We start from the raw sequence: 14,581 nt of genomic DNA on the forward strand, positions 1-14,581 counted from the left end.
TCAATCGATCAACATGTATTTAAAAAAAAAAAAGAGAAAGATAATGTGCGCACAGCAGATTGAGATGTGCGTATCTTTAACATTCAATGTGCACAAGTATATTCATATGAGACTCATCTTTTGTTATACGTGTAAAAAAATTTGTTAATCGGAAACATAAAATCCGCTTAATAAATTATCGATGTATAACAAAACATAGCACGATAAAACGTAGCAAATATGTGAATTTTCACGCTGCAAAGTAAAAAAAAAAACTTTTATAAGCATTTTGCAAAATATTAATGATATATATATATATATATAAAATAAACAAAAAATATATATATATAATAAATAAAATATATATATATATATTTTTTTTTATTTATTTATTTATATATATGTGCGTGTATGTGTGTGTGTATGCTAAAATATATAATAAAATCCAGAAAAATAAAAAGTTATGATATAGAAACATATAAGTATATGCTATGTAGGGTTTGTCCGCAAAATAAATTACGGTAACGTTGCTTAAAATAATTTTAATGTATCTAATTTGTATTACTTAAAATGTAATTTTAGCATATCTCTAACATTTTTTTTCTTATCTCATAGTATAAAATATAAATCTGTGTATTCTTCCGATATATATATATATTTTTTTTTTCTTTCAGAAGTGTCTCAGGGTTATAGAAGTAAAGAAACAAATTGTGCCTTATTAAAAGGAATATAGACACAGTCATTATTGAAAACTTACAGTTATACGCATTTTGTACTCGGTACATATCGATCGATGAATGTCTTCATAACGTTATGTTTGATTATGCGTTTGTGTGCAATAAAATAATAAGTATATTACACATTCTACACGATACTACCTACAGTTTTGCCGTAATAAATTTCTTTGCAGCGGAAAACTCGTACCCTAAATATATACTAAAGATACAGATACAGTCACAAGTATATGTATATGGTACTTTTTTACAGTCTAACTTCTAGATAGAGCCGTATATATATAGACCACACGATTTTACACTTTCTGTTACTCCAATTGAAATTCGACATTACATATTGTAAAGTTATAAATCTAACTAATCTTTCGATTCAGGATACTGTTTCGCAAGTATCCTAAAGAAAAAAGGAAAAAAAATCTAATGCATCAACAAGAAAGTTGAAGAAACAATTCATTTCACTCCTAACATTTTTTTTTCTTACAGATAAGCCATACAGTACTGTTTTGTATTAACTTCTTATCACATAAGAATCTAAAAAGTTTACTATGTAATCTTGTCGGATTACTTACTTTCAACGCAGGTACACATCACAGCAATTTCGATAAAATACAGATCTATACCATTTCCTCTCTCTTTCGTACATGAAACAGTAAAATTGTAATATATAAAAGTCAAAATTTTATTTGATTAAATTAATCCACACAAAGATAGCAAAACGTGTCATATCATGTTTACTTCATAGCAAAGATGAACGCGTGCGATACGCATACATGGTCCCGCGTATTTATCACAAAAGCATTAAATATACCATAATGACTCTCATCGCTGTACAGTGTGTACCGATACGTTGTAAAGAGTTATTAATCGTTGAAGATTTTATAAAACAGACATGGTACATAAATATATAAGTTATTTTCCATTCAAAAATTGGAGAACAGACATTATATAGATATATAATTTTACAAAATTTTTCGAATTTTTCATATATTTCTTAATGTCTGTTCGCTTCATCCAACTTTTCGTATCACTGCATCCACTTCTATTGCGCCGCGGTATCTAAAATGCTTTGCCGCCATGTGGCGTGAAAAGGAATTTTCAAGATCTTAACTCGTGTCCTGGGCAACACAGTTAAAAGAAGTTTTTGTAATTGTGGTAACGGTAAGATGTCGACTTGCGGGTTTGCCTGATGCGGCTGTTGTCTATCGTTTTCTGCAAAATAATCAAATAACGATTCATTATGTATATGTAGTAAGATAAAAGACATTAATGAAAATATACATTAATTTCTCTCGAGATAATTAAAATTAATAAATCAATATACCTGTTTGGTTTATTTCATTTTCGTCTTCAACATCTGCGATTAATCGTAAGCAGGGGACCGGTTTTAAAACTGGTATAGAATCTCCAGTAACCTGTTTATTCATAAGATTGCACTGATCAACAAATAGTTCTGTAACCCTGAGCAATTCAAGGGTAACACCCCATATGAAATGTGTCAGGTTGTTTGACAATTCTGTGACGCCTCTGAGTACCATATTATTAGTTGTTGCCGATTGGGATATGTAAGTTGGTATGATTAGTAACCTCTTGATGTTTTTACAATTAGCAAGACACTTGTCAAACCCATTCTTCACATCAAAATTGACCAATTCCAGCTGACAGAGATTTTCCATTTTTGATATACCTTCAAGAATGTCAAATGTACAACAGGATCCTTGACCCTTTTCAAGTCTGAGGCGTTCCAATTTATTTAATTTTATTAAAACATTAGTTCCAAACTTGTCAGGAAAATCAGAACATTCACCCAATTCTAATGTCTCTAGATTTGTCAATACTTGTATAACATCGATTTTCTTCTTTCCAAGTTCTTTAACTGATGTCAAACTCTGTACATAACAAGAGAAATAATATGTATTATATATAAAATATATATAAATGTTTCAATAAAAATTACATCAAATATGAAGCCTCACCAGTTGCGTCAAATGTATTAAATTTTGTAGAGGTGTAAGATCTTGTTGCAATGACATCCCGCTTATTGCTTTGAGTCTGATTTCTTGGCACCGACTTAGGTTCCCAATCGATTCCAAGTTGAGAGAATCACACTTAATCGACATTGCACTCAGTACCTCCAACTGAGGACAGCTCTTAATAACTTCTTCGACCACCATAACGGGACATCTACATAGCTCGAGCTTGACGAGACTGGTCACTCGCGGAACAATAGTCAAAAACTTTCTCCAAACGTTGTCAGATTCACCAGCGACTAACATTTTTCTAAGATCTAGGTGTTGTGTACCGCGTCTCTGTAATGTTTCCGCTAGACCGTCCCAATCAGTAACCTGGCTATTCTTCATACGCACTGTCTTCCACAGAGATGGATGAGCTGCGAGATCATGCCACATCTTGCAAACTCGTGCAGCCCGCAGCAGTTCTTGTACCTTAAGATATTGGAAAATACGCAATAGGGCGTGGTAACCAGCGCAAACTGAACTCATAAAATTTTGCTGCTGTTCCATTTCCTGCTGGTTTTGCTTCCTCCTGAAAATATCGAAAGAAGAAAACGTACAATTTAAAAGAATGCTCGATCTCACATCATAAATAATTTATTTATTTGTGTTATAACGACAAAAGTTTATTTTTAAGAAGATTTTTAAAGGCGCAATTAGAAAAATTATATCTGTTAGTGCAGTTACATCTGATAGTACAATTTTCGGTATTGCCTTTAAAAGCCTCCGAAAAAATAATTCCTGATTGAAAATTTATATGTTCCTATCAACAAAGTAGTAAGGTTTAAAACAAAGAAATAAATATAAAAATATAAAAATGAATGTAGGATTGCAGGACGAAAAGGATTGTGAAAATTTATAGGAAAACGCACTAAGAGTTTTTGTGTTTCAGCTCGCACACATGTCTTTATATCTGCAAATATAAAAAGTAAAAATGAATTAGATTTTTTCCACTGAAGCACTTATCAGTAGCTTTATTTGTAATTGCAGCATGAATGTAAACATTTATATATAAATGTGCATTTTAATAGTAAACTGCGGGCGCGCGAGAATTAATTTACTTTAATACTACAATTACAAAAAAATACCGTCAGAATCAACAGGTGCACATGTTATTTATCTTTCATATTTGTTGAAAATTTGGCCGCATTTCTAAGAAGCTAAGGCAGTGTGCTTCGATCATAAGACAAAATCAAATTCATTTTTAACATATTCGAGATTTTCATATTTCCAAATATAACAAACATATCAGTATATATTGCATTTACAATTTTATATATTTTTGCACGTTTATAAAATTTATAATGAAATGTGTTGCTATAAAACGTAAAATCTATAATGTATAATTAAGCTAAAAATAAAAGAGAATATAAGAAAGTTTTATATAATTTTTATCGAGCATTTAGAAGCATGTGTGGATTATTATAGAAAGAGTATTTATAAACTTTGTAAATACAATATGTACAAAGCAACTGCCAAAACCTCAAAAGAGAGTTGCCTTAACTTAAATTACTTGGAAAAAGCATCTTAAATAAGGGACAAAATATAAAAATGCCTACGTGTTTCGAGGATTTACACTTACTTGCTGTTGTTTTTAATTTTTGTTACTGTACCCACTTTACTTGATAACGATTGTCGACGAGCTGCTTTAATTGGTTCAGACTTTGTTTCAAGAGTATCTGTAGTATCTGTTGTATGTACTGGTATAGGTGCAGATTTATCGGATAATCTATGATCTATATCTGTTTTTTTCTTTTCAGGTTTTTTCTCTTCAGGCACATAATCTATGTCGGCAGTAAAAGATTTATTTTCTAATATTTTCTCAACTGCTTTATCTTCCTTAGGAATATCTTTACTATCTTTATTATTTTTATTATCTAATGTCTCTGTTATCTCAGTGGTGACTGAAGGTGCAAGGTCTACTAGATGTGCTGTATCTTTTGAAATATCTTTATCAGGCGTAACATTTACTTTTTCCGGTAGATCAATATTTAAATGTTTCGATGAAGGTGCACGTAACTTTGTAATAGAATTATCCACAGTATTTGAAATATCAGTAAGTGAACCATCTTGAAGCATTGGTGGTTTATCGCCAATCTTATCTGGTCTCATTGTTATGGCTGGTTGAACTGCCATTGCATTATTTTTCGGTACTACAATGTATCTTTTGCCACCCATTAAAGCGATATTTTGCGCTGGTTTCGGCATAGTACCGTCGTGACTTTGCAAAAATTCATTTTCGGTTTGAGGGAACCAAGTGCTTTCCTTTTTATCTATATTTGACGGTGATGAGTTTGCGGATGGTATTTTGATATTTTTTGAAGAATTTCTCGTTTGTGCATCCACACTATCAGATTTTGGAATTCTTTGCAATTTTGGAGGAGATGAATTAGTCTGATGTTTTGATTTTGCATTTTGTGCACCTAACATACTAATTGGGATCAATGGTGGTGGTGTCAAAGATGGATTGTTCGGCGTATGAGATTCTTTAGTATCCGGCTGACAATTCTACAACAAATTTATTCCTATGTATTATAAAGATTATCACAATTATCACAATTTCAATTTGATAATTTTTATTAACACAAGTATATTTTTATTAACACAAGTATATAGAAACCAATTAAAATCAATATATTTGTCGCAAAATATATTTTTAACTTTGGCAATTTTTAAAGTATTTTACATATCTTGACTTAATATCATAAAAAATTTTAATACCAGCAGTAATTCAAAATTTATTAATTTTTTAATATTCTATAGAAATAAATATTCTAAAGAGATAATAAACACGTGAATAAATAAATAAATAATGGATTTAATTTTTCTAAACTCTGTTTACATACTAATAAACGAACTTTTTAAATAATGCTTTATACAAAAAGATACATAGCAAGTCCTTCAAAAAGTCCTTCTAGTGTATAAATAAACCTACCTTACAGACATATTCATCACTGCCTGCAAATTCCATGCCATCAACACATTCAGGATGATATAAACAGAGACAGACTCGACATTGTAAGCTTGGTATTAATCCCATACTTGTTGAACATCTTATGCTGCATGGCTCTTGAACTTTAGGCCTGTAAGATGTGCGTTGAAGAGGGGAAAGGGATACAGGAAAAAAACACAAGATTGCCATATTAAGGATATACGAAAAGGATCAAAAGGAAAAATAGTTATAAAAATTATAGGCAAAAAAAGCTCTTCTATCTAAAGATAATAACTTGGATATATTCATATTATACTGCATGCATATATTAAAGTTTCAATTATCTTTTATAATCCATATACTTGGATATGCAATATGCAAAATCTATGGATTTGCATAAACTTGGTGTTTTATATAAAACAAAACTTAATAATGTATTTTATTTTTTACTTGCACACAAAACATGAAATGTAGAACTCTGCTAAAAAACAAATAGAAATTAAACTGTGTGATTCAATGACTAAAGTTAAGATTTCTCTAAATTTTCTTTCTCAAATACATACAAAATATTATATAAATTAAATAAATTAACACATAAAATCACATACAAAATATATATTGCACTACAATAATATTATATATGTATATATTCGATAATTAAATTGAAAAAAATTGTAAATTTTAATTTTTAATTGTTAATATATTATTAGATAATAAAACAAATATTGGAAAAAGCTCTCTTAAATTTAACAATAAAATGGAAGAACATAGGCAATAGAGAGCATATAAATAAATAAATTATCAAAGATCAAGTAAAAAATAATAATAATTTAATAAAGTAAACTATAAGTGATATAAACATGTTAAATACGATATAAATAGTTCAGAATAATAATAAAAATGTACGATACGGACGTTTCTGGCTCTTGCTTTGAGCCTTCTTCAGCGCAATAATGTAACATAAAAAATTACAAATAATAATGTGGTGTAAGACTAATAAAACATGATTAATAAAGAAATGAGTAATGATAAGTGTTATAATATCTAAAATCAATATCGCATAGACACAAAGTTAATAGTCGTTTATTAAAATAATAGATCTCCATGGCGAGAGATACAGGGAACCTTATTGTGTGAGTTAATTAGATGCAGAACAGAAACTTGACAACAGTACTAAATGCAGCCTAAAATTGGCAACATCAAATAAATCATTTATATAATATGAGGAGACTAACAATATAAATACTTACAGAGAAACTGTTCTGCGATAATGAGAAAGTTGAAAAGACAACAAGGTTCAACATGAAGATCGGTTACTGTCAAAAATGCCAAAGAGATGGCTCGTATATATACTTGAACATGACTTTCAAATTTCCGAAATGCTGCATATTAAGAGACAAAGGAATGGTTTAAATTTACAGACAGACACAGAAAATTTACCGTCTTTATATCATGACATTATAAACAAGCTTCCGAAAATTTGAAAGTCATGTTCAAGTATATATACGAGCCGTCTCTTTGGCATTTTTGACAGTGAACCGATCTTCATGTTGAACCTTGTTGTCTTTTCAACTTTCTCATTATCGCAGAACAGTTTCTCTGTAAATATTTATATTGTTAGTCTCCTCATATTATATAAATGATTTATTTGATGTTGCCAATTTTAGGCTGCATTTAGTACTGTTGTCAAGTTTCTGTTCTGCATCTAATTAACTCACACAATAAGGTTCCCTGTATCTCTCGCCATGGAGATCTATTATTTTAATAAACGACTATTAACTTTGTGTCTATGCGATATTGATTTTAGATATTATAACACTTATCATTACTCATTTCTTTATTAATCATGTTTTATTAGTCTTACACCACATTATTATTTGTAATTTTTTATGTTACATTATTGCGAAGAAGGCTCAAAGCAAGATCCAGAAACGTCCGTATCGTACATTTTTATTATTATTCTGAACTATTTATATCGTATTTAACATGTTTATATCACTTATAGTTTACTTTATTAAATTATTATTATTTTTTACTCGATCTTTGATAATTTATTTATTTATATGCTCTCTATTGCCTATGTTCTTCCATTTTATTGTTAGATAATAAAGTTTTCAATACTTATTTATATATATATATATATATATATATATATATATATATATACTAAAATATTTTTTTATATTTAATATTAATACGAACATATCAGAATGTTTTAAATATTTAAAAAATTTCTTATAATTTTTTTATTATATTTCAGAAAATTTTCTATATATTATAATATTCATAATTATTTGTATAATCCATATATTTGCATATGCAATATGCAAAATCATTTCACGTATTTAATAAAGTACATTTTTAAAAAATATATGATTTTTTTGTGTATCATCTTTCTGACTAAATGCATTGAAAATATAATAGATTACATGCTAATAATAAAAGATAAATTAAATAATTAAAATACTTACGTTAGTAGTCTTTTAGTTTTGACAGAAGTAACCTTTTCGACTATTTGCTGACTCCGTCTTGTATTTGCGGTACTTCGCTGAGGTGGAAGCATTTCACTCTCTTCAACTGGTGGTTTCATTTCTATGCAGATTTTAAGATAAATTTATGAAAATTCATTTTATAATTTGTTCGAAAAATACTTTTTATCTCATATAATAATTATATGAATTTAAAAATATGCATAAGAGAAAGGAGAATAAAAATTAACATAGATAGCAATTTATAATAGATAGAAATTTTTATATTTTCAAATTGTAATTGTAATTTGTTATATTGTCATATTGTAATATTAATGTAATGGAAATACATTAATGTAACTATAACTTCTCATGTTTGCAAAATGTTAAATTATGATAATATATATTGAACAGAATATAAAAACCAGTATAACAAATAAATAGCATAATATATGTGACAATATAATTTTAAATATAAAAACATACTTATTTGAGGAGTTTTCTTTGCAGCTGCTTTTGTCTTATATGTCGGAGAGGCTGATGCTTTTGTCGATTTGGGCGTAGCTTTTGTAGACACTGGAACAGGTGCAGGAGCGGATTTTGAAACTTCTGCAACAGGTACAGAAACAGGAACAGGAGATTCCTGTACTGGTTTCTTTGCTGTATTTTCTTGTTGTGATTTTCTTGTTGTAGGCTCTTGTACTGTTTTCTTTGCCACAGGTTCTTGTACTGGTTTTCTCGTTGGTGTGGCTTTCTTATTACTAAAAGACTTTTTTCCTGATGTGTGTCCTCCTGAGCTCTGCAACATCAATAGATACCAAGCTTTTTTTAGAAAAACTCTTCATAAAAGATCAAATTAATACATTATTTAAAAGAGCAATATTTTATAATGGTTGAAACTTAAATGTAAAATCTCTAAATAGCGTATCTAACATACTCCTATTCTTTTAGCATGTCGAACAATTTCCTTTTCAGGATCATTAATCCCAGTAGGTTCTTTGAAGAATGTAAAGTTGTCAATGGTCAACTCTTTTGAACTAACTGTAAAATAAAAATTAATTCCGTTAATTATATATTTTAATATATTCAAATATATAATTAAAGTTATCTATTGCTTTCCACTATATACTTACGAGATTCTGCAACCTCTCTAAAACTCCTGACTTTTTTACCCTTTGGTGTATAATAATATATATCAGCCATCTTTTTAAAGGAAGAATCGTTACTTGCTCTAAATACTAGCTCTCGTTTCCATCCATATTTAAATGGTTCTTTATATAACGGATTTGACATATCGACAGGAGCCTTCTGTTTTCCTCCTGAACTAGTGCCACCAGAAACGCGACTACTTTTTGATTTTTGCGACATTGCAGATGGACTACTTGCAGCTGATGATGAATTTGCTGATCTAATGGAAGTTATTTCAATTTTGTTTGGTTCCACTTCAGAATCTATGCTATTTGGTATATCAATGGAATCTGTTTCTGATTTGTCAGACTCCTTCTCCTTTTTAATTTTTCCTATACTTAAATGTTCCAAACTATCTGTGTCATAAATATAGGATTTCATATCGTCAGAATCCTGATCATCTTCTCTTTTTCCTTTAATATCAAAGCTCCTTGAATATCTAACACGTTTTATAAGTTGGGCTTCTGCCATTTCAGCTTCAGCTACGATAAAATACATAAAAAATTTGTAATTCTGACATTTTTGATATTAAAATAAGAATCATTTTGATAAGAATAATACAAATATCGCAACAATGCATATAAAATTTTTTCAACTTTTCTATAATGAAATTAGATAATCTATTACATCATAATAAAAAATATAATAGTACAATACTTTATTAAATTTATTCTATTTTTTTAATTTTGTAGCTAATATTTTATTGTATAGTTTAGCAATTATTTTCAAAATATTAAAAACAATTATTATATAATAGTAATTACTCATTTACTATATAAACCTTATTTACATTTATACACATATATATATATATTATTAAACTATTATAAAGAAGATAAATAATTGCTATACTTTATAAAAAAAAAAGTAACAATATATTACATATTTAATTTTCATTTAAATCCTTATTTATGATATTTCTCATTTACTTATTAATTTTTCAACACTAGCTTTATATGATTCTTCAATGTCAAAAGTTTCAGGAACAGTAACAAAAGATAAAAGTCTAAACAAAAAAATATTCAAATAAATCTCATTGAAAAAATGCATTATGAATTTTTCGGGGAAAATAATTCTATAAAAAAATAAAAAAATAAATAAAAATATAAAAAAAAACAGAGACATAATTATCTCTTTGTTTTGAAACCTAATAACATAATAACGAATATTACCAATGAGCTTTTTCAGAACGTGACTACCCGGCTGCAGCTCGATCCCCTTGGAGTCGAAGCCATTGAACTCTGAATCCTCGGAGCTGCCGTCGTCGAGCTCCGAAAATTTACGCTTGCGTCCCCTCGTCCCGAGCGGCTCCGGCGCGTCGCTCTCGGCGGTGCTCGTGGAGTTGGCCTTGAGCTTCTTCATCTTCCTACGCGGAAAGGGCGCGTGTTTCTTGGCCGAGCCCTTCAGGTCCCCGTTAACCTCCTGCGGATCCGCGTTACCCCCGGCGGCCGTCTTACTCGACGAGTCCTCCATTGGCACGGTAACACCGCCGTCGCCACTTTCGAGGTTAGAATCCTCGCGCGATATTTCGGCGTTCCCGCCATTCAAGTTCGCGCCGTCCATCACGGCGACTCAATCGCCGAAACGAGGCCCGGGTCCACGTCTCGTGAAAACGCCACTATTTTCGCGCCGATCGACACGATATCGTCGCGCGTCGCCCGTCGTCAATTATCGTCGTCGTTCACTACGGAGTACCGTCAAAATAGATCGCTGGCTATCGCACAAAGAGGCACCGCACAGTCCGTCTATCTCACTCCGTTGCCCCTTCCCCGCCTCTCTCACGCACGCTACAGTCCCCTTGCGTCCCCGCGCGATCCCGCGCTCATCTGGCCCGCGGATGCGCACCGGACGTGCGCAATGACCACTACGCGCTATTTACACAACCCCGCGATCGTCGCTCGGCTCGTCGCGCGACACGTTCGCATACGCGTTTCTGCATCACGCACCGCCCACGCCCGCACCCCCGCGCGCGACGACACCGTCACTCCGTCCGAGCGTCACGCCGACACACGCGGATCTCGAGGAAAAAATCGACCACGACAACCACGGAGCATCCACGGAGCGTCCGTCCGCGCGACCGAGTACCGGAAATGGCCGTGGAGATGTACGCGTGCCGCCTTTTGAGCGCCACCTTAAGCCGCACGCGCATCAACGACCCTTCCTTCGGTGACTTTTCGAACGCGATGCCTAAACAGAACGAACTCGGAAATGGCGTCTGTAACAAAGGAAATTCCGCGTATGCTTATGCTATTGTTTCCGTGCGCGTTTGCGTATAATAGAATTGTAGGAAAAAAAGAGGAAGAGCGAACTTACAGGTGCGATGCGAAGCTTGTTCTTCTTCCTCGACACGATGACGCGTATGAAATTCCTCAAGGCGGATTCTCACGAAGCTATGTGCGTCGCCCCGTCACACGCATTATGCGTAAATAAACGTATACCGTTTCTGTACATATGTACACATATATATATGTATCTACTTTTGTAGATACGACTCGCTACGGTGTGCAATTAAACATACGGTGAAGTTTGACAATTGATAGTTTTGACAGATCTGACATTCGAGACGCCGCGCGATCTTTTGTTCCCTTCATTGTCGGTCGACAGGTAGATCGACTTTAACAATGAGACATTTTTGAGGCGAGGTTCTCATGGACATTACTTGTAAGAGGTGAGCAGCAGGATGTTACGTATTGTCATACGAAAGTTAAAAGCCGACGCAATCACGATTTGTTTTGGCCCCCTCCTCGATGATTGACGATATACATATCGTAGATCCGATAGTCCTTTTCGATCTCCCTATGTGTGACTTTCTACTCGGACGTCAACGATCTGCTATCGAGGCGTTATCTCTAAAAATGGATCGTGAATTAGTCGCAACTCTGGTCTGGCAAAAATCAATGTAGAAACTTTCATATAAAAACGTGAATAACGCTCAAAAAAAATTTCCTGTACAAAGTTGGATCAATATATGTTACATTGTTGAAAAATGTGTATTTAGATTAGATATAATGAAAAATATGGAGACTAATTGTATTAATAAACTAAAAAGGAGATGAAGGAATGTTAATTTGTATATTAATACTAATACTAGTTAAATTGAATAAATAATCAATACAATTTACTTTTCAGTAAAAACCGCATCCTTCAAATGGAGCGTGTTTTCAAAGCTGTACCAGCGGATTTAAGAGTAAAAATGGAGGCCCTTGTGCACGATTTGACTTTGGCACTTGAGGAAAGCAGCAGCAGTGTAAATCTCAGACGCAGATGGGGCATCAGGAGAAGAGCTCGCTCTACGGGGAATATTCGTAAGTGTAAGGGAATAAAATTAAACAATATTAAAAATTAATTTTTTGCTCAAAAAGTATCAATGAAATATTAACATGAAAATATTACATCTTATGTACTTTAATATGAAAATAATATAGCACATCAATTACACTTGCCCAATTAACAATTTTCTATAATGTGAACTATTAAAGAAAAAAATAATCTCTCCCACTATCCCTTTGTAAAAATCAATTTTTGCAAGAAGTCAATTTTATGTAATCGTGTGATCTTTGAGGATTAAAGTAATATACAATTTACTATAAAATATAATGAGTAACTGATAAGTATACCTTGCAGCGGCTTTGAGTATGAACAAACATTCAGATGACAGCTCATCTTCTATATGTGAAATTCGCATTTCAAAAACTGCCAATGTTTCAAAATATCAATCTGACAGCGATGATACAAATCAGACCAAACGTTTCGCACATTTCTCAAACTTAAATAATGCAAGTAATATCGAGAGTGACTCGGTAAATGAAAATTTTGTACCAAGAGCAAACACAAGACGCAAAAGAAAATTTAAAAAAATGGCTATTGATTCTGACTCTAACGCATCCACTTCTCAAGCAGTGGCAATTATGTCAACTTCAACATTCAGTGGGAAAAAACGTATTTTTCGAAATGATTGTAAAAATAGATATAGCGCTATATGGTAAGAAAATAAAGTATAATTTATTCTCCATATACAATATGATAAATAAATTCATATAATATTCTCATTTCAGGTGCGGAAAACGTAAAAGATCGTGTAGGGAGCGTTCCATAGATTGCGAGATGAGAATATCTAAGCCAACTAAAAGTGCGAAACCGAAAAATCGAGGTAAAATGCAAGGCGAAGATACTGTAGATCATTCGCGTATATCTAGTTCAAGCATTTCGTCTAGTGATTCAGAAGCAGGTCTCATTACTAATGACGAAGATAGAGAAGGTATGCTGGACTTGAAGATTGGATTGCTTGGAATATAATGGACATATTGTGTAAACTATTACACAAATTGAATATCTAATCTTTTTCTGCAGGAGATGATGAACAGTCGGATTGGATCGGAGAGTCGAGTTGGCGGGATGATGGAGATAGCACCAGTGACGATAAAACCACGTCAGATCCGACTCTTCAAATGATATTGCATGGCGATCATTCGGCGATAGCTGAAGCCAAGAAGAATTATAAACAAAAATTACAACGTATTCGCGAAGTATATCTTAGCGGTAGAGAGATTCGCGCTGGGCGACGTCACGTTGATAACAAACCGGGTTATTCCATTATAACATCGGCTAATGAGAAAGTCTCACGATTCTTGCAAGATCCCACTCAGAGCGAGCTGAAACTGCATCCCATGCGACAACCCGAACGAGAAAAACTACGTCGACTTGCCAACTTATACAGTCTAAGTTTGAAAGGCGATCTAGGCTGCCCGATATTGTACAAAACACGACATACGACACAGGCTGTGTGCGTGGATCAAGTGTCATTGAACAGACTGTCAGACTATAAGAGATTGCGAAAAACGCCTCCCAATTCACCGAATTCAGATTCCACGATGCAAACCGAAGAACCGCAGACTTCCAGTACAAGCTTTGGCTTAGAGATTATACAACAAGGGCAAAATATACTAGCAGATTTACAAACATTTTCTTCGATTAAATGGGATAGCGAAAGCATGGATATCGAGATTCAACAAGGACAGTCAAAGTTTCCTGACTTTGGACATTCCAAATCAAGTTAAATTTATATATATATATATATGCGTGTGTTTTAATGTAGCAGCTACTTTTAAATTTAATTTTTTTTAATAAAAAATGTATTAAGATATGTTAAACTAAAAAGACTAAAGCATTTTATAAAGTCTGATTTTACAAAAAAAAATATATATATATTCATTGTTATACTGGTTTTTTTCAATAAAGTATATATGTACATACATACAACATATATATATA

General features: G+C 32.3%; 2 protein-coding genes across 3 annotated transcripts; one reads left to right on the forward strand and one right to left on the reverse strand.

Moving 5' to 3' along the window:
• Positions 1 to 690: 690 nt before the first annotated feature.
• Positions 691 to 11,715, reverse strand: LOC105250127. The gene is made up of 11 exons (XM_011256072.3): positions 11,624 to 11,715; positions 10,483 to 11,525; positions 9,256 to 9,792; positions 9,060 to 9,163; positions 8,609 to 8,921; positions 8,126 to 8,246; positions 5,658 to 5,805; positions 4,305 to 5,230; positions 2,687 to 3,254; positions 2,035 to 2,599; positions 691 to 1,922 (listed from the first exon to the last, which is right to left on the reverse strand). The coding sequence occupies exons 2-11, from the start codon at positions 10,871 to 10,873 to the stop codon at positions 1,753 to 1,755; spliced, it is 3,843 nt and encodes a 1,280-aa protein (XP_011254374.1). The 5' UTR covers positions 10,874 to 11,525; positions 11,624 to 11,715; the 3' UTR covers positions 691 to 1,752.
• Positions 11,521 to 14,412, forward strand: LOC105250134 (G patch domain-containing protein 2-like). 2 transcript variants are annotated; one of them, XM_011256084.3, is made up of 5 exons: positions 11,521 to 11,978; positions 12,440 to 12,621; positions 12,935 to 13,292; positions 13,366 to 13,568; positions 13,661 to 14,412. In XM_011256084.3, exons 1-5 carry the CDS (start codon positions 11,959 to 11,961, stop codon positions 14,365 to 14,367), a joined length of 1,470 nt encoding a protein of 489 aa, XP_011254386.1. In that variant the 5' UTR covers positions 11,521 to 11,958; the 3' UTR covers positions 14,368 to 14,412. The 2 variants fall into 2 exon arrangements, with proteins under 2 accessions (XP_011254386.1, XP_011254395.1); XM_011256093.3 differs by having other exon boundaries at positions 12,440 to 12,615; positions 13,661 to 14,411.
• Positions 14,413 to 14,581: the final 169 nt, after the last annotated feature.

Source organism: Camponotus floridanus, unplaced genomic scaffold (genome assembly GCF_003227725.1).
Source record: "Camponotus floridanus strain SB8 unplaced genomic scaffold, Cflo_v7.5 scaffold6, whole genome shotgun sequence".
Lineage (NCBI taxonomy): Eukaryota > Metazoa > Arthropoda > Insecta > Hymenoptera > Formicidae > Camponotus > Camponotus floridanus.

Bases quoted from the DNA above. Each gene is read 5' to 3' on its own strand.
- LOC105250127 (XM_011256072.3), bottom strand. From the start codon at position 10,873: ATGGACGGCGCGAACTTGAATGGCGGGAACGCCGAAATATCGCGCGAG. The intron at 8,247-8,608 runs GTATGTTTTTAT...AAATCTGCATAG, and splicing joins AAAGAAAACTCCTCAAATAA to AAATGAAACCACCAGTTGAA. The intron at 3,255-4,304 runs GTAAGTGTAAAT...CGATATTTTCAG, and splicing joins AAAATTAAAAACAACAGCAA to GAGGAAGCAAAACCAGCAGG.
- LOC105250134 (XM_011256084.3), top strand. From the start codon at position 11,959: ATGGACATTACTTGTAAGAG. The intron at 11,979-12,439 runs GTGAGCAGCAGG...TTTACTTTTCAG, and splicing joins ATGGACATTACTTGTAAGAG to TAAAAACCGCATCCTTCAAA. The intron at 12,622-12,934 runs GTAAGGGAATAA...TATACCTTGCAG, and splicing joins TACGGGGAATATTCGTAAGT to CGGCTTTGAGTATGAACAAA.